Source organism: Bombina bombina, chromosome 10 (assembly GCF_027579735.1).
Source record: "Bombina bombina isolate aBomBom1 chromosome 10, aBomBom1.pri, whole genome shotgun sequence".
Taxonomy (NCBI): Eukaryota; Metazoa; Chordata; class Amphibia; order Anura; family Bombinatoridae; genus Bombina; species Bombina bombina.
Window position 1 is genome coordinate 179,340,639 of NC_069508.1, and position 20,746 is coordinate 179,361,384.

Genomic DNA, 20,746 nt, shown 5'->3' on the forward strand with positions numbered 1-20,746 from the left:
TTTCTACCTAAGGAGGAACTTGCTCTGAATCTGGAGATATTTAGGGCTGGTGAGGGAATTTATTCCTTTTATGTATTACAGAGGTGCAATTACCTAAATTATCATCTCTTTTATAAAACAGTTATATCTTAGTTACCTCAGTTTTCCTAATGCTCATGTTTATTTTCACAAAAATGTTTATGCAGAAAAAAAGAAAAGGAAATGTTTTTCTTGTTACGAACTTAACCCATTGACTGCCAGTAGAAGCTACTCTCATTGGTAGTCAAATGTGTTGTATGAAGGAGTTAGCCTTGTCCAAGATGCACAGTGGAACACCTAAGGGTTGATTATGTGCATTGAGACCTGTGTGTGACTTACATCCATCAGGAGTTTGAGTGCCACGTCATCCCTCACACGCCCATCTCTTCGCGATTGCGCAGCCAGGTTGGTGAACCACACACAAGGGATCCAATACTTGTTAAAGTCTGAGCACAGGCTCTCATACTTCTTCAGCTCCTCACGGGTCATGAACCCTGGAGAGAAGTCAGAAAACGAGATGGAAGGCTGAGTAGTGCATAACTTGTGTATCATTCTCAGATAACCCATGTGTTTATAACACAAATCCTATAATTCTATTCCATCAGAATTTCAGTGAAACAAACTATATAGAAGCTTAGGTAATACATATTTTTTGTGCCACTATTATAATTATTTAATTTACTCAAACTAGTAAACAATATAACAGGAAAATCTATATTCTGGGATGGTTTCAGGCTTTTTTCAAAAGCCATAATGGCAGGGAAATTTTTCTGCAGATGCCCATGCAAACTGGGGAAAACACTCAAAGGTAGATAGATAAAGTGAACTTGTTTCATTGCTCCATCTAAAACAGGATAGTTTAAAACATGTTTGCATTTTGTAAGTATATGTTCCTGTGTTTGCTAAAGCACCATTTTGTTTTATATACATGTACCCCTTTACCTCTGTATCATTTATTGAAACTTAGATTGTTCCATGAGAGCATAATGAGGTAGACTCTGGTGTCTTGAACATGAAACGTTCCAAACACTGTTCCTATTTAGTGCCAAAGACATGTGCATGTTCCTCTGTAGCCTACCTCAGTATGCTAAGTTTCTACAAAGAATATAAAGAGAAATAGGTATATTTGATATTAGAGGTAAATGATCATTCTGAACCATGAAAGTTTAATTTGGACTTTTTCTTCCCTTTAGCTTAATTTCATATAATGAATACAATTACAATCGTGAGCAACTAAAGCTGCAGAAGTCGGACCTTACCTGCATCAACAATATGTTCCATAGTCGGGAATCTCTTGAGCACACGCGTGCTGACAGATCGTAGGATGAGCACGGAGGACAGGTTGGCGTATCTCATCAGGGTTCTTCGCAGCATGCGGCCTCTCTCATCCCCACCATGCACATTGCTAGACACTACACACATCAGCTGGTCAGGGAGGGGGATATTGGTGTACTGAGCCCACCAACGGTTAACAATGAGAGTAACGTAGAAACCCAACACAAAAGAGACAGGAATAAGGTCTGTGTACCGGTTGCAGTAAAGGGAAACCTGCTCAAACAGTTCTTTTTGTTCGTGCTTCAGTATGTGCCTGCAATAAGCCTTTGTTAGTAGATCTTCTACAAGTTACATACCAGAGAACAAATATAATAGTGAGTATATTTAAAGGAACAGGTGAGGGTTTTTTTGTTTGTTTTTAAAGATTAGAGGGACATGAAACCCAATTTTTTTCTTTCATCATTCAAATATAGCATACACTTTTAAACAAATTTCCCATTTACTTTTATTATCATTTAAGCTTAATTATCTTGGTATCCTTTATGGAAGGAGCAGCAATGCATTAATGGGAGCTAGCTAAACACATCAGTAAGCCAATAATAAGAGGTGTATATGTGCAGCCACCAATCAGCAGCTATGAAGGCAGATTGCCAGATCACTACAGGTGTGGTAGGGAAGACAGGATGCGGTTGGATGGCCCAGCAGGGGAGAAGGGAGGGAGGGGCCCTACACTGTAGAAAAAAATATTTTGAAGGGGGAGAGGGGGCACTAAATAAAAAGTTTGAGATGGGGTGTGCAGGCCCTTAAATAACTATCGTGGGGAGGGGTACGAGGGGACCACTAATTCAAAATGATATAAATTGAGTACCAAAGATGGCCACCATTAGTTGGAGGGAGGTGGGTTAGAGATCTGTTTGGGAGAGATCGGGGAGGTGGGAGAATTGAAGAAGGATTACTATATTACTATTAGTCTATTTCCTTTACCAGCTAACTAATAAACCTCTTCACTGTCGGAAATTGGCCTTTTTATTACCAAAAAACAATGGAAAACTGATGCATGTCTGCTATCTTCAAATAAAGGGGATCCCAGTGAAGCTTTTATAACCTTTTGTGTCATGATTGCACAAGCGATATGCAAATAATTTCAGATTGAAACTCAAAGTTTTTTTCATATGATGCCATTTGGTGGTGAAATAGTGGCAGGGAATATACCAAAATGGGCCTAGATCAATACCTTGGGTTGTCTACTAAAAAATAAAAATTTGATAGGTAAATTAACCCCTTAAGGACCAGCGACGTACCCTGTATGTCACTGGCCTTTTTTTGGGACTTGATTGTTTTATAGCACGGTCTTGCCACCAGCGTTGAGACTGCTCTATTCCACAAAGCCTGCTGGAGGGAGGGCATTAATAGCGTGTTCTTGCTAGACTTGTGCTATTATGTCCTGAAAAAACCCTTAACGACCAGTGACATACAGGGTACATTGTAGTCATTAAGGGGTTAAAATAAAAGGCTCTATTTCTGTTTAGATGGAGTGATAGCAAAAATCCTAAAAATTCTCCGGTATTCTGTGCATTGTTATCTGAAATTCCTGATTAGCAAAGGGGTTAAAGGAACATGAAACCCAAATTTTTCATTCATGATTCAGACAGAGCATGCAATTTAAGACAACTTTCTAATTTACTTCTATTATCAAATGTTCTTCTTTCTCTTGGTATCTTTTGTTGAAAAGCAGGGAAGTAAGCTCAGGAGAGTGCATGTGTCTGGAACACTATATTGCAGCAGATGGCAACACTATTTCCTGCCATGTAGTGCTCCAGATGCCTACCTAGGTATCTCTTCAACAAAGAATACCATTAGAACAAAACAATTTTGATAATAAAAGTTCATTGAAAACTTTAATAAAATTGTATACTCTGAATCACAATTTTTTTTGTGTTTCATATCCTTTTAACTGTTAAAACCTATTAGGATTTGCAAAAGTGTTCAAGAGATAGCAGTTCTGCCGTAATGTCACACACAATATGTTGGCACAACTTAGATGCTGCATAGTTAATTCAAGGTTTAGCAGTAAATATTTTGAGATTATAATGTAAAATATTTAATTATGTGTATTAAAAAAACAAACAAAAAAATGTTTGCTATATACTATAATTATTTAATTTAGCCCCTTTTCCTGTGATTTCATTTTGAAAATTGTGGGCATTTCAAATTCCTGTTAAAAATGTAAATGTAAAACTATAAACTTAACACTACTATATTCAACATGGTCATTGTTTTTTTCCACTCTAGAGACTTATTATTGTAATTGGCCTTAGCAGTGACGGTAACCTAGGTCACGACATGGTGGCCCCCATTACTTTATAGATAATAAAAATATAAGGGGACGCCTCTGGATTTTGTGTAAAAATTGCCCTTGAGAGACCATAAAGCAACTTTTGTCACTTAGATTTTCTTCAAATCAAATAGTTGATTTTGGAAATCAGAAGCATTTTTTAAGCCAACTTCAGTGACATAATTTGCTTTTTAACCCCTTGTATGGACGAGCATTTGTTTTTTACACAAAACAAGAGGTGTTTATTGTTTTTTAAAGGACATTTAAAAGTATAATAACATTTTATTAAAGGGACTGTAAAGTAAATTTAAAGAGACATTAAACCCAAATATTGTCTTTCATGATTTAGATAGAACATGCATATGTAAACAACTTTTCAATTTACTTCTATTATCAATTTTGCTTCATTCTCTGTAGAATCCTTTCTTGAAGAAGCAGCAATGCATTACTGGGAACTAGCTGAACACATTGGTAAGCCAATCACAAGAGGTATATATGTGCAGCCACCAATCAGTAGCTAGCTCCCAGCTTCTGAGCCTATCTATATAGTTTTTAAACAAAGTATGCAAAGAGGAACAAAGCAAATTAGATAAAAGAAGTACATTGGAAAAGTTGTTAAATTTGTGTGCTCTGACTAAATCATGAAAGATTTTTTGGGGTTTCATGTCCTTTAACCCCTTAAGGACCAGCGACGTACCCTGTATGTCACTGGCCTTTTTTTGGGACTTGATTGTTTTATAGCGCGGTCTTGTCACCAGCGTTGAGACTGCTCTATTCCACAAAGCCTGCTGGAGGGAGAGCATTAATAGTCTGTTCTTGCTACACTTGTGCTATTATGTCCTGAAAAAACCCTTAACGACCAGTGACATACAGGGTACATTGTGGTCATTAAGGGGTTAAACTTAAACAGATTGGATAGAGCATGCAGTTTTAAACAACTTTCCAATTGACTTATATTGCCAATGTTGCTAAGTTCTCTTGGTAACCTTTCTTAGGTGAGCTCAGGAGTGTACACATGTCTTTAGCCATCTGGCAGCAGTGTTTGCAACCATGTTTATAACATTGTTATACATAGTTGCAAATGCAACTGCCATAGAATGGTACATAAACTTTATGGCAGCACAGTTTGCAACTATGTATAACATTGTTTTAAACATTCTTGAAAACACTGCTGCCAGATGGCTAAGTACAAGTGCACATTCCTGAGATCACTTAGGATTAATTTTTAACAAAGGATACCAAGAGAACTAAGCAAAATTGGCAAAGTAAATTGGAAAGATGTTTAAAATGACATGCTCAATCGGAATTATAAAAGTTTAATTTTGATTTTACTGTCTGAATAATTAATTTTTTTCTTCCTATAGTTTTACAGGATAAACCCTGTCTACCAATACAGCCATAAGAGTTGTTTCTATCAACCAGTAACCATGACCTGTAAATACAGTAGCTTTGCATAATCAACAAATGTGTGATAAAAAGACAATGCAATAACACTTAGGGGCCTATCTATCAAGCTCCGCAGGCTTGCCAGAATTCTATCAGCCAATCGGAATTGAAGGGACGCCATCTTGGATGACGTCATTTAAAGGAACCTTCATTCTTCAGTAGGACTTCGTTTTATGGTACAACGCTGTAGCATAAAACTCATAACTAAAGTTCTAAAAAGTACATTAACACCCATAAACTACCTATTAACCCCTAAACCGAGGCCCTCCTGCATTGCAAACACTATAATAAAAATTTTAACCCCTAATCTGCTGCTCCGGACATCGCTGCCACTAGAATAAACATATTAACCCCTAAACCGCCGCACTACCGCCTCACAAACACTAGTTAAATATTATTAACCCCTAATCTGCCACCCCCTAACATCGCCGTCACCTACATTTACTTATTAACTCCTAATCTGCCGTCCCCAACGTCGCTGCCACTATATTAAATGTATTAACCCCTAAATCTAAGTCTACCCTAACACCCCCTAACCTAAATATAATTTAAATAAATCTAAAGAAAATTACTATAATTAACTAAATTATTTCCTATTTAAAACTAATTACTTACCTATAAATAAACCCTAAGCTAGCTATAATAGAACTAATAGTTACATTGTAGCTATCAAAGGGTTTATTTTTATTTTACAGGCAAGTTTGTATTTATTTTAACTAGGTAGAATAGTTATTAAATAGTTATTAACTATTTAATAACTACCTAACTAAAATAAATACAAATTGACCTGTAAAATAAAACCTACCTAAGTTACAATAACACTTAACAATACACTACAATTAAATAAATTAACTAAATCCAAGATGGCGCCCCTTAGATTCTGATTGGCTGATAGAATTCTATCAGCCAATCAGAATTAAGGTAGAAAGAATCCTATTGGCTGATTGGATCAGCCAATATGATTGAGCTTGCCATTCTATTGGCTGATTGGAACAGCCAATAGAATGCCAGCTCAATCCTATCGGCTGATTGCATCAGCCAATAGGATTTTTTTCTACCTTAATTCCGATTGGCTGATAGAATTCTATCAGCCAATCTGAATCTAAGGGATGCCAACTTGGGTGACGTCACTTAAAGGGACATTCAAGTCAAAATAAAACTTCAATGATTCAGATACAGCATGCAATTTTAAACAACTTTCCAATTTACTTCCATTAACAAAATGTGCACAGTCTTTTTTTTTTTTTGAGTCACCAACTCCTACTGAGCATGTGCAAGAATTCACTGCATATACGTATATGCATTTGCGATTGGCAGATGACTGTCACATGATACAGGGGGAGTGGAAATATACATAACTTTGCAATTTATTTAACAAAAATCTACTACTCATTTGAAGTTCAGACTAACTGCTATTGCATTGTCTTCTTATCATGCATTTGTTGATTATGCAAATCTACTGTGTTGACTGGTCCTTTAAAGAGATATTCATTAAGAAGAAGCCGTCGTTTGAAGAGGATGCTCCGCGTTGGATGTCTTGAAGATGGACCCCGCGGCGAAGTTGGGGGGGGCGGCAGATTAGGGGTTAATAAGTGTAGGTAGGTTTGCAGCGACATTGGGGGCAGCAGGATTAGGGGTTAATAAATATAATGTAGGTTGGCGGCTGTGTCCGGAGCGGCAGATTAGGGGTTAATAAGTGTAAGATTAGGGGTGTTTTAGACTCGGGTTCATGTTAGGGTGTTATGTGTAAACATAAAATGTGTTTCCCCCATAGGAATCAATGGGGCTGCGTTACGGAGCTTTACACTGCTTTTTTGCAGGTGTTAGACTTTTTCTCAGCCGGCTCTCCCCATTGATGTCTATGGGGAAATCGTGCATGAGCATGTTACACCAGCTCACTGCTGACTTAATCAGCACTGGTATTGGAGTGTGGTATGGAGCAAAATTTTGCTCTACGCTCATTTCTTGCCTTTTAACACCGGGTTTGTAAAAACCTGTAATACCAGCGCTGTAGGTAAGTGAGCGGTGAGAAAAAACTGCTCGTTAGCATCACATAGCTCCTAACACAAAACTCGTAATCTAGCCGATTGTTAGCCAATCATAAGAGACAAATGTGTGCAGGCTCTAATCAGCAGATAGCTCCAACTTGTATAGGATATGTGCGTAATCATTTTCAACAAGGGATACCAAAGGAACGAAGCACATTTGAAAAGAAAAGTGACTATAAAAGTGTCTTAAAATTACATTCTGTATCTGAATCATGCAAGTTTAATTTTTACTTTTCTATCCCTTTAAAGGGACATTAAAATCAAATATTTTCTTTCATAATTCAGATAGAGCAAACATATGTAAAGAACTTTCCAATTTACTTCTTTTATAAATTTTCCTTCATTCTCTTGGAATCTTATCTTGAAGAAGCAATGCACTACTGGGAACGAGCTGAACAAATTGGTTAACCAATCGGTAGCTAGCTCCTAGCTCCTGAGCCTATCTGTATATACTTTGCAACAAAAGATACCAAGAGAACGGAGGAAATTAGTTAAAAGAAGTACATTGGAAAGTTGTTTACATTTGTGTGCTCTGTCCTGAACGTGAAAAGAAAAATATTAGGTTTAATGTCCTTTTAAGGTGGTTTAGCACTGATTAAACTTAGTTACTGTTGCAAAGAATGATTCCCATTTCATGATTGTTGATGCAAAACTGATAATCCACCCTTTACAAACATGTGACTGCTGAGGATTTCAGGGGGAGGGTGAAGTAAACAAAAGCTTATCTAAATTGCCTAAAAGTATTAACCCAAACCTCCAGGGGAGAAAAGTAAAACAGCACCATTTTTAGATGTTTTTAACAGCAAAGTAAATAATGAATGTACATTGCAATCATGTTTCACTTGCAATAATGAAACATTTTATACGTTGTTGAAATGTCAAGCTTAATAGTTATTTAATGTCTATTACCAATAACACACACAGGCCAAGTAATTAACACCTATTTTGCTATTAACACACAAAACAGTGAGTTAACCCTCTTATTGTTAGTAAACTGCACAGTGCATTGCAGCCAGCACTTCAAACATAACCGTGATTTAACACTCTTATGAGCATTAAAGGGGTAGTGCACTGTAAAACTTTATTCCCCTTAAAGGGATATGGAACCCAAAATTTTTTTTGTGTGATTCAGACAGAGGGGCCTAGTTATCAAGCCGTCAACCTCAAATACGCTGGAATTCCGCAGCGTATTTGTGGCGAGGCTAATTCGCCTTAGTTATCAAAGGCTACAGACCGGCAAAAGTAGAATTTTGTGACGTAAACTTCGATCCGCCGGACTCAGTCCGACACAGATCGATTCATACGTCACTCCAGATGTACCGCACACAAGTACGGAACAATCTGACTACTTTTGCAACTTATCAAAAAACTAGCAGGTACGCTCGGCACTTTTCCGGCCCAGCGTAGATGGTTTTGAATCCGCCACCCTGGAGGCGGCGGATCCCATAGGAATCAATGGGAGTCTGACCATAGCGAAAGTACAAGTTCGCTGCTGCCAGACATCCCATTGATTCCTATGGGAGCTGTCTACACCTAACACCCTAACATGTACCCCGAGTCTAAACACCACTTATCTGCCCCCCCTACACCGCCGCAACTAAATAAAGTTATTACCCCCGAAAACCGCCGCTCCCGGAGCCCACCGCAAGCTATTCTATACATATTAACCCCTAAACCGCCGCTCCCGGAGCCCACCGCAAGCTACGCTATACATATTAACCCCTAAACCGCCGCTCCCAGAGCCCACCACAACTATAATATATGTATTAACCCCTAAACCGCCGCTCCCGGAGCCCACCGCAACTATAATATATGTATTAACCCCTAAACCGCCGCTCCCGGACTCTGCCAGAACCTATATTAAATTTATTAACCCCTAATCTGCCCCCCCTACATCGTCGCCACCTATAATACATTTATTAACCCCTATCCTGCCCCCCACTACACCGCCGCCACTGTAATAATTTTATTAACCCCTAAACCTAAGTCTAACACTAACCCTAACACCCCCCCTAACTTAAATATTAATTAAATAAATCTAAATAATATTTCTATTATGAACTAAATTAATCCTATTTAAAACTAAATACTTACCTTTAAATAAACCCTAATATAGCTACCAATATAAATAATAATTCTATTGTAGCTATCTTAGGATTTATTTTTATTTTACAGGTAACTTTCAATTTATTTTAACTAGGTACAATAGCTATTAAATAGTTATTAACTATTTAATAGCTTACCTAGCTAAAATAAAGAGAAATTAACCTGTAAAATAAAAAAATAACTTAGTTACAATTACACCTAACACTACACTATACTTTAATAAATTATTCCTATTTAAAACTAAATACTTACCTGTAAAATAAACCCTAAGATAGCTACAATGTAATTAATAATTACATTGTAGCTATGTTAGGATTTATATTTATTTAACAGGTAACTTTGTATTTATTTTAGCTAGTTAGAATAGTTATTAAATAGTTATTAACTATTTAATAACTACCTAGCTAAAAGAAATACAAAATTACCTGTAAAATAAATCCTAACCTAAGTTACAATTAAACCTAACACTACACTATCTTTAAATGAATTAAATAAATTAACTACAAATAACTACAATTAAATACAATTACATAAACTAACTAAAGTACAAAAAAAAAAGATAAGTTACAAACATTTTAAAAATATTACAACAATTTTAAGCTACTTACACCTAATCTAAGCCCCCTAATAAAATAACAAAGCCCCCCAAAATAAAAAAATGCCCTACCCTATTCTAAATTAAAAAAAGTTCAAAGCTCTTTTACCTTAACAGTCCTTAATCAATCAGCCAATCAGATTTTTCCTACCTTAATTCCGATTGGCTGATAGAATCCTATCAGCCAATCGGAATTGAAGGGACGCCATCTTGGATGACGTCCCTTAAAGGAGCCTTCATTCGTCGGTAGTCCGTCGGTAAAGAAGGATGTTCCGCGTCGGCGGGATGAAGATTGAAGACCCGGGTTGGAAGATGACATCGCCTGGATAGAAGACTTCTTCAGCGCCTCTTGGAAGATGACATCGCCCGGATGGAAGAGTTCTTCAGCGCCGCTTGGAGGATCACTTCATCGGATGGAAGATTTCTTCAGCGCCGCTTGGAGGATCACTTCTGCCGCTCCGGGTCTCCTCTTCGGTTCCATCGCTGCTCGGCTGAGTGAAGACGACTAAAGGTAGGATGATCTTCAGGGGATTAGTGTTAGGTTATTTTAAGGGGGGTTTGGGTTAGATTAGGGGTATGTGGGTGGTGGGTTTTAATGTTGGGAGGGGGTTGTATTTTTCTTTTACAGGCAAAAAGAGCTGAATTCTTTGGGGCATGCCCCCACAAAAGGCCCTTTTAAGGGCTAGGTAAGGTAAAAGAGCTTTGACCTTTTTTATTTAGAATAGGGTAGGGCATTTTTTTTATTTTGGGGGGCTTTGTTATTTTATTAGGGGGACTTAGATTAGGTGTAAGAAGCTTAAAATTGTTGTAATATTTTTAAAATGTTTGTAACTTATTTTTTTTATTTTTTGTAACTGCTTTTTTTTTGTGTACTTTAGTTAGTTTATGTAATTGTATTTAATTGTAGTTATTTGTAGTTAATTTATTTAATTAATTTAAAGATAGTGTAGTGTTAGGTTTAATTGTAACCTAGGTTAGGATTTATTTTACAGGTAATTTTGTATTTCTTTTAGCTAGGTAGTTATTAAATAGTTAATAGCTATTTAATAACTATTCTAACTAGCTAAAATAAATACAAAGTTAGCTGTAAAATAAATATAAATCCTAAGATAGCTACAATGTAATTATTAATTACATTGTAGCTATCTTAGGGTTTATTTTACAGGTAAGTATTTAGTTTTAAATAGGAATAATTTATTAAAGTATAGTGTAGTGTTAGGTGTAATTGTAACTTAGGTTATTTTTTATTTTACAGGTTAATTTATCTTTATTTTAGCTAGGTAAGCTATTAAATAGTTAATAACTATTTATAGCTATTGTACCTAGTTAAAATAAATTGAAAGTTACCTGTAAAATAAAAATAAATCCTAAGATAGCTACAATATAATTGTTATTTATATTGTAGCTATATTAGGGTTTATTTTAAAGGTAAGTATTTAGTTTTAAATAGGATTAATTTAGTTCATAATATAAATATTATTTAGATTTATTTAATTAATATTTAAGTTAGGGGGGTGTTAGGGTTAGTGTTAGACTTAGGTTTAGGGGGTTAATAAATTTATTACAGTGGCGGCGGTGTAGTGTGGGGCAGGATAGGGGTTAATAAATGTATTATAGGTGGCAACGGTGTAGGGGGGGCAGATTAGGGGTTAATAAATTTAATATAGGTTGTGGCAGGGTCTGGGAGCGGCGGTTTAGGGGTTAATACATATACTATAGTTGCAGTGGGCTCCGGGAGCGGCGGTTTAGGGGCTAATACATATATTATAGTTGCGGTGGGCTCCGGGGGAGCGGCGGGTTTATGGGTTAATATGTATAGAGTAGCTTGCGGTGGGCTCCGGGAGCGGCGGTTTAGGGGTTAATATGTATAGAGTAGCTTGCGGTGGGCTCTGGGAGCGGCGGTTTAGGGGTTAATACATTTATCAGAGTTGCGGCAGGGTCTAGGAACGGCGGTTTAGTGGTTAATACATTTATAAGAGTTGCGGCAGGGTCTAGGAGCAGCGGTTTAGTGGTTAATACATTTATCAGAGTTGCGGCAGGGTCTAGGAGCGGCGGTTTAGTGGTTAATACATTTATAAGAGTTGCGGCAGGGTCTAGGAGCGGCGGTTTAGTGGTTAATACATTTCTAAGAGTTGCGGCAGGGTCTAGGAGCGGCGGTTTAGGGGTTAGTAACTTTATTTAGTTGCGGGGGGCTCCGGGGGCGCTGGTATAGGGGGTAGAACAGTGCAGTTTAGTGTGAGTGCTTAGTGACAGGCTAGCAATAAAGCTGTGAAAAAGCCGAAGAGCAGCGAGATCGGATGAGTGATAACTCTCACAGTCCGCTGCTCATCGCCCCGTACTTGGTGCGCGGCTTTTTGACAGCTTTATTTGATAACTTAGGCGAATTTTTTGCTGGTCCGCCGGCGGCGATGTGAGGCGAGCTTAGGCGGGCGTATTGGGCCGGCGAAGGCAGGAAAGTTGACACGTTGATAACTACCCCCCAGAGAATACTAACAATTTTAAAAAAAATTCCAATTTACTTATTTTATTACATTTTCATAGTTGCCATGATATTCTGTGTTGAAGAGATACCTAGGTAGGCATCTGGAGCACTACATGGCAGGAAATAGTGCTGCCATCTAGTGCTCTTGCAAATGGATAACATTCTTGCAAAACATATAGGGCGCGATCCGATATACAACGTAGTTTTCAGTGCAAGCGAGATATCCTGCGCCGCCCGTAATTTCACCTCGCACATCGGGGTATTACTTATAGGGCGCCGTTAGATGCTAAAGTGGTGTAAGTAGGACAAACTGGCGTTCTTCTGAAAAGTGCGCAAATACACATTTTACTCGTCGAAATTAACTTACGCCTGTATTTTGTCCATGTAAAGTCTCAATAAAGAGTAGTTTTATGCAAATTAGGCTAACACTTGTAAAAATCACCCGCGACTCCATCTAAAAATGCGCCACGTAATTACGCTATTCAAAAGTCATATATAAACCCATGCGCAAGCCGCCATTTTCTTCAGTGTGTTTGGATGGTTCGTTGAGCTACAGCCAACTACAGTGGAGTGGAGGATTAGTCAGAGTAGAGAGAGAGGCGCAAACAGAGGAGTTAGTTAGGTCGCATTGTTGTTTGATTAAGCTTGTACACTTACACATATTTTTACATATTGCACACATTTTGCATACATACATATACAAAATAACACCTCACACATTTTATTTCAATTTTACAGTGTGATAGGCTGAGTGTTTGGTTGTGATTGTGTGTGATTGAACTGGGAGTGAGTGTGAGTGTGTGTAGTGTGAGGATGGCAGGGAGAGGTAGGGTGGAGGGGAGGAGGGGAGAGGAGTGGCAGGGAGAGGAGTATTGTAGAGGACAGGAGGAGCAGCGGGGTCCCCGTCAGGGAGTAAGGGGAGTGGGGAGAGGGAGAGCTAGAAGGAATGATGGAAGGGGAGATGCCCGAGAGCCCCAGAGACCAGGCACATAAAGGAGAGGGACAGAGGGTGCACATGGGGACAGAAGGGGGGAGGAGGGAAAGTATAGGGAGGAACCCACAGCAGGGACATCGCAGGGAGCAAGCCAGGTGTCCACAGAGGATGAGAGGATGAGATGTCCTAACTTCTCATTCGATGAGAATGTTGCCCTAGTCCAGGCCATCATGGACAACCACAGTGCCCTCTTTTGCCAGGAGAAGAGCAAAGGCGTTGCCAGAAGGCATAAAATGGCATGGTTGGCGGTAGAGGATGCCATCAACAGTGTGGCCCCGCAGAGGAGGACTGTTGAGTGCCTTAAAAAAAGGTGGAATGACTGTAAGAGGCAGGTGAAAGAGAAGATGGGGCAGGAAGCCATGCATCAGAGGGGAACAGGCGGTGGTCCACCCCTGGACACAGAATACAACACCTGGCAGGAGATGATACGCAGGTCCCTGAGTATCACAGCAGTCCGTGGACTTCCAGGGGCTTGTGACTCAGGGGTTGCAACCACAGCACATCATGCTGGTGAGTAACATCCCACACACCAGTATGATATGTATTTGAGATATAACATCCTTTAATGTCACACATTCATGTACACAATGAGGAGCATGGTATTTGGCCTACTAACAAAAACATCTACAATTATATTTCACATTAATGCTACTTAAAACAATGCAATTCATGATATGAGGTGGAATAGTGCAATACTAACATGTCTCAGAGTAACACAGGCCACAAGCCACATGTAGAGTTTTCAGTAAACTATAGCCATCACAATACTTTTAGCTCAGAAAGCAGGTTCTGTGCCTACATCAGGCTAAAGTAAATTGTGTGACCATAGTGTCACTTAAAGAACACATTTTTTCCATCATTGACATGTACACATAACTATTGTATGAAACACATACCTGTATACTGTGCAGATTAAAATCCCTCATATCACAAATCACATTGTGCACATGCATGTTATAGAGTTTGACATGAGAATGAGTATAGGCCCTAGCATGTATCAATGTACATTGTATGCCCACATGGACATATATATGACTGTACTAATCCCTCTCATCATTTGACTCCTCCACAGAACCTCCTGTCACAAGGATACAAACAGGCATGCTGCCACCTCCACCACCACCACCAGTCACAGGCATGCAGCCACCTCCACCACCACCACCAGTCACAGGCATGCAGCCACCACCAGTCTTCAGGCAACAACGTGAACATTATGCTCCCAGGCATGAGCAGGGTTGGATGGCTTCAGTAGAGAACCCGGAAGTGATGCCACCACCATTGACATATGACCCCTAGCCAGAGGAATATTCTTCTTTTGGCTTTGAGGGGGAGCCAAGTCAGCCACAAAGGGTCCATGTCTTTACCCCCCAACACAATATCAGGGCAGTCATGGATTTTACACACAAGGTATGTCACAAGAAGTGCAAACTGGAAAGGCTGAGTGGTCACACACTGCTCATCAATGGGACTACCAATCCACCCTGAGAGCTCCACCATCCTCTTCCCTTGGGAGAGCTCCACCATCCTCTTCCCTTGGGAGAGTTCCACCATCTGCAGATGAGAATATAGCTGGAATTACTCAAACACCAGCAGATGCAGCTGAAGATGTCCCACCAGCACCAGCAGATGCAGCTGAGGATGTCCCACCAGCAGATTCAGCTGAGGATGTCCCACCAGCACCAGCAGATGCAGCTGAGGATGTCCCACCAGCAGAATCAGCTGAGGATGTCCCACCAGCACCAGCAGATGCAGCTGAGGATGTCCCACCAGCACCAGCAGAATCAGCTGGACCTGCACCTCATGCACCTAGAAGCCCTGCTGCTGAAGAGCCTGTGGATGCACTGTATTCTCCCCTGGGTGAGGAATACATTTCAGTCCAGAGGAGGCTCATAACATGCTGCGAGAGCAGACAAAGAGGCCAACAGAGGTTTCACAGGAGCCAAGAGAGGTTACTCAAGCGTAGCATAGAGCTGCAGAGGGACATGGCAGCATCATTAAATGGAATTGTTCAAAACCAGTCGCAGATGATGAGAATTCTGTCTGATATGCAGATACAGATGGACAATAGATGGCGGGAACAAAATCAACTCTTGGGTGTGTTGGTTGAGCACTTTACACACCAGCAGGACACTGCCACCAGCCTATCATCTGTGGCCAGCACACCAGCAGAAACCGAAGAATCTTCTCAAACCAGGAGAACAAGGCAATCCACTACAGCCACATCAGCTCCCTCATCCAAGAAGCCAAAAAAGAAATAAATATTCTTATAGTTCACCATAAATCTTGTCCTCTGTTATTTACTATATAATTGTCATCCACATCCATGTGAGGTGTGTTTTAGTACACTAATATTGTTAAAACATATAATAAGGCCTGTGTGGAAAATGGCCCCAAAAAGGTAATATTATCCTGTTTATGACATGTTCTTGTACTATAACTCACATCCACAATAGTTGTTTCTGAAGGGTACATATAGTAATATTCACTTGTAAGATGTAAATCAATGTATATCACATCCAATATAAATTGACACATTGGTATATATAGTAGTGATGTTACTGATAGGGTGGGCATTATCAGGTGTTTTAAGTCTGCAGGTGAGAGGTTGTGGTGTCTGTGATTGGTTTGACACAATTGCAAAGAGGCACCCTTCAAGAAGGTCTTGATCATATGAGCCATCCTAGGTTTTGCTTTCAACTAAGAATACCAAGAGAACAAAGCAGGTGTTCTAATTAAATCTGAAAGTAGTTTGAAATAAAATGCCCTATTTAAAAGAAGAAGGTTTTCTTTGGACTTGACTGTCCCTTTATATATTTTGGCATCAGTGCCAAGCTGTGTTAGCATTAAAATAAATTACACTCCAGTGGGTTCTAAAGAGATGAAGGTAATCCAATTTAAAGTAAATAAGCAAGTATATGTCCACAATGTGATAAAGTACCTACAAGCTCAATCCATTTGATTATGTTGTGGCTTGAAACTATTTCAAATGCACAAATAAACCTTAAAAAAAGCAATATCATAGTATACTGTCCTTTAACCTTGAGATGCTGCTTAAATGTATGTGTTTGTTAAGGCTTCCAGGGAGTTACGTTGGTTTTTTTAGTCAGTGCAAAGGCTCCTGCGCCTGCAATTTGTGACGAAATGAGAATGGAGTAGATTTTCTGAAAGTCCTTACACTGTATATTGGATACCAAATTGCGCGTAGTTCTATGTTAGTCTATGGGTAAAAAAAATACGTCCGAAGGGTGAAATATACGCGCGTAACTTGTATGATACGCGTATATGTGATACAAAAATTGCGCAAAATCTGGCGTCGCCGGCTTTTGCGTGCAACGCTGCATATCGGATCGGGCCCCTGGTGTTACAGACATGTGCACGCTCCTGAGATTTATTCAACAAAGGGCACAAAGAAAACAAAGAAAATTTGTTAATAGATATAAATTGTGAATGTGTTTAAAATTGCATCCTCTATCTGAATCAAATAAGAACATATTGGGGTTTCATGTCCCTTTCATGGGTTTTCAATGACTTGTTATACCAGTAACAATGAAAGGGAACTTGTTCCTTTAGGTTTATGTTTGAATATGAACTTGATGGCTTTGTTCTTTGAAGCCCCAAGCCCATTGAAATGGGTTGAACTTGGAGGGATATCAACTATCTTTACATTATCACACATGCATATACATACACACACACATGCATATACATACACACACACAGATGCATATATACACAGACATACATGCATATACATACACACACATACATGCATATACATACACCCACACACACACATGCATATACACACAAACACACATGCATATACATACACACACACACACACATGCATATACATACACACACACATGCATATACATACACACACACACACATGCATATATATACACACACCCACACACATATACATACATACATACATACACACACGCATATACAGTATCCCACAAAAGTGAGTACACCCCTCACATTTTTGTAAATATTTTATTATATCTTTTCATGTGACAACACTGAAGAAATTACACTTTGCTACAATGTAAAGTAGTGAGTGTACAGCCTGAATAACAGCGTAAATTTGCTGTCCTCTCAAAATAACTCACCACACAGCCACTAATGTCTAAACCGTTGGCAACAAAGTAAGTACACCCCTAAGTGAAAATGTCCAAATTGGGCCCAAAGTGTCAATATTTTGTGTGGCCACCATTATTTTCCAGCACTGCCTTAACCCTCTTGGGCATGGAACTCACCAGAGCTTCACAGGTTGCCACTGGAGTCCTCTTCCACGACGACATCACAGAGCTGGTGGATGTTCAAGACCGTGAGCTCCCCCACCTTCCGTTTGAGGATGCCTCACAGATGCTCAATAGGGTTTAGGTCTGGAGACATGTTTGGCCAGTCCATCACCTTTACCCTCAGCTTCCTTAGTGGCCATCTTGGAGGTGTGTTTGGGGTCGTTATCATGTTGGAATACTGCCCTGCGGCCCATTCTCCAATGGGAGGGGATCATGCTCTGCTTCAGTATGTCACAGTACATTTTGGCATTTATGGTTCCCTCAATGAACTGTAGCTCCCCAGTGCCGGCAGCACTCATGCAGGCCCAGACCATGACACTCCCACCACCATGCTTGACTGTAGGCAGGACACACTTGTCTTTGTACTCCTCACCTGGTTGCTGCCCCACGCTTGACACCATCTGAACCAAATAAGTTTATCTTGGTCTCATCGGACCACAGGACATGGTTCCAGTAATCCATGTCCTTAGTCTGCTTGTCTTCAGCAAACTGTTTGCAGGCTTTCTTGTGCATCATCTTTAGAAGAGGCTTCCTTCTGGGACAACAGCCATGCAGACCAATTTGATGCAGTGTACGGCGTATGGTCTGAGTACTGACAGGCTGACCCCCCACCCCTTCAACCTCTGCAGCAATGCTGGCAGCACTCATACATCTATTTCCCAAAGACAACCTCTGCATATGACTTGGAGCAGGTGCACTCAACTTCTTTGGTCGACCATGGCAAGGCCTGTTCTGAGTGTAACCTGTCCTGTGAAACCACTGTATGGTCTTGCCCACCGTGCTGCATGTCAGTTTCAGGGTTTTGGTCATCTTCTTATAGCCTAGGCCATCTTTATGTAGAGCAACAATGTAGAGCAACAATTCTTTTTTCAGATACTCAGAGAGTTCTTTGCCATGAGGCTTAGGGGTGTACTTTTGTTGCCAATGGTTTAGACATTAATGGCTGTGTGTTGAGTTATTTTGATGGGACATCAAATTTACACTGTTAGACAGGCTGTACATTCACTACTTTACATTGTAGCAAAGTGTCATTTCTTCTGTGTTGTCACATGAAAAGATATAATAAAATATTTACAAAAATGTGAGGGTTGCACTCACTTTTGTGGGATACTGTACATTTGCCGGAATTGTCCCATGTATAGGAATAGTTACAATTATGTTCTTATGGAAATATCAGTATGTATTTACATATAACAATATATATAAGCATATATCTACAGAATTCAACTAGACCTATGCCTAGGGCAGCAATACATTTTACATATATTAATAAAGTGGAAAACATAATTATAATAAAAAATAGTATTTGCTTATAGTTAAAAAAAAAATGTATTATAAATAATTGTATCTTTGTTTTTGTTTCTTTTTAGAGGTGATCACAGGTAAGGAGCGCAGTTGTTAAACGTAAATTTTATAGTGTAAGGTCGGGTTACCATAGAAACTAATTAATTTTCAAGAAATCTGACGCTGGATGGAAGCATTAACACAACGTTAACTTACACCTACACGAAAATAGCAACTGCACGCAATGCGCAAAATATTCCAAAGGAAACCTGGTACTAAAATGGTACATTTTTTATGACTCAATGGAAGCAAGCCCTTAGTAGGAAGCATCTTATTTTATTGCTACAGCCAAGAAATACATTTCTGCCAACAACGAGATCATGTGGTACCCACCAGCTTGATGTGCATCTCACCTGTACATCACACTCAGCATGGCATATAGAGACACAAAGACGATGAAATCCTTGTACAATAGTTTGTAGATACTTCCTTTCCACCGAAAGAGCAACTTGGAGAAGCCCCCAAAGCGGGCGTTGGCCACTTTCAGAGTGTAGGAGACGGTCATTCTCACTCCTGCCAGGTACACAGTACAAGATGCATATTAAAGGGACATGAAATTCCAAAATTTTCTTTTATGATTTGGATAGAGCAAGTAACTTTAACTACATTTAATTTAACTTTTATTATCAAATTTTCTTTATTTTCTTGGAATAGTTTACTTTAAAGCATACCTAGGTAGGCTCATGATCAGTAACCCACTACTGGGAGCTAGCTGCTGATTGGTAGCTGCATACATATGCCTCTTGACATTGGCTCACCTGATATGTTCAACTACTTCCCAGTAGTGCATTGCTGCTCTTTAACAATGGTTACCAACAGAATTAAGCAAATTGGTATAATAGAAGTAAATTGGGAAGTTATTTAAAATTGTACATTCTATCTATCTATCTATCTATCTATCTATCTATCTATCTATCTATCTATCTATCTATCTACCTATCTACTATCATCTATCTATCTATCTATCATCTATCTATTTATCTGTCTGTCTATCTATCTATCTATCTCTATTGATTTATTCATACATATATTTGAGACCTTTCAAAACCACATTATAAACTTAATCTCATTGTGCATATATATATATTTCTGTGGCTCAAGAAACTGCCACATGTTTACATTTCACTTATAGCGCCAGATTACAAGTGGAGTGCAAATTAACACTTCAGCTCAAGCGTTAATTGAGCTAGAAGTATGGTTTTTGCACTTATCTGGGTGCGCTCATATTACAAGTTGAAAGCAAACTGTTTTCACTCTTGTGCTAACCCGACAAACGCAAAAAGCAGAAGTTAGAATATTGCGTGTGCGTTGATGTATTACTCATAGAAGTCAATGGAGAAAAACAGTGTAAAAAAAAAAAAAACCTAACATCCCACTCTTGTGCAATCCTGATCTCATATTGTCATTTGTGCTAACTCTACATGAAAATTTGAATAGTTCACATTTCAATGTTCTTCGAATAACAAAATATATTCTATTTATTCATAAATACATATTTCTACATATATCTGATGTGTTTTTTTTGGTCCAGCAAATATACATTATAACACTTTATTAAATATAAATATTGCATAAATATGATTTTACATGTTTTCATCTTCTTAATTGCAAAGGGCTCCAATGCACTCCTATATATATATGTGTACATAAGTATCTATTTGTTTATATGTGTATATGTTTGTAAATACATATATACACACACCCAACACACACTCATATATGTACACACACATATATGTACATCTTTAGACATGTATATGTAGGTATCTTAATGTTAAAGCCCTTGCCTGCCT

The 20,746-nt window shown here is 38.9% G+C and overlaps 1 protein-coding gene across 1 annotated transcript in view; it reads right to left on the reverse strand.

Annotated features, from left to right (window-relative positions):
- BEST4 (bestrophin 4) overlaps window positions 1-19,458 on the reverse strand; it is a 59,208-nt gene extending 39,750 nt beyond the window's left edge. The window contains exons 1-3 of the mRNA XM_053694054.1: window positions 19,307-19,458; window positions 1,278-1,606; window positions 358-512 (exon numbers count right to left, since the gene is read on the reverse strand). Of these exons, the coding sequence (XP_053550029.1) occupies window positions 358-512; window positions 1,278-1,606; window positions 19,307-19,458 (636 nt within the window). The remainder of the gene's footprint in view (window positions 1-357; window positions 513-1,277; window positions 1,607-19,306) is intronic.
- Between the last annotated feature and the right edge of the window lie 1,288 nt (window positions 19,459-20,746).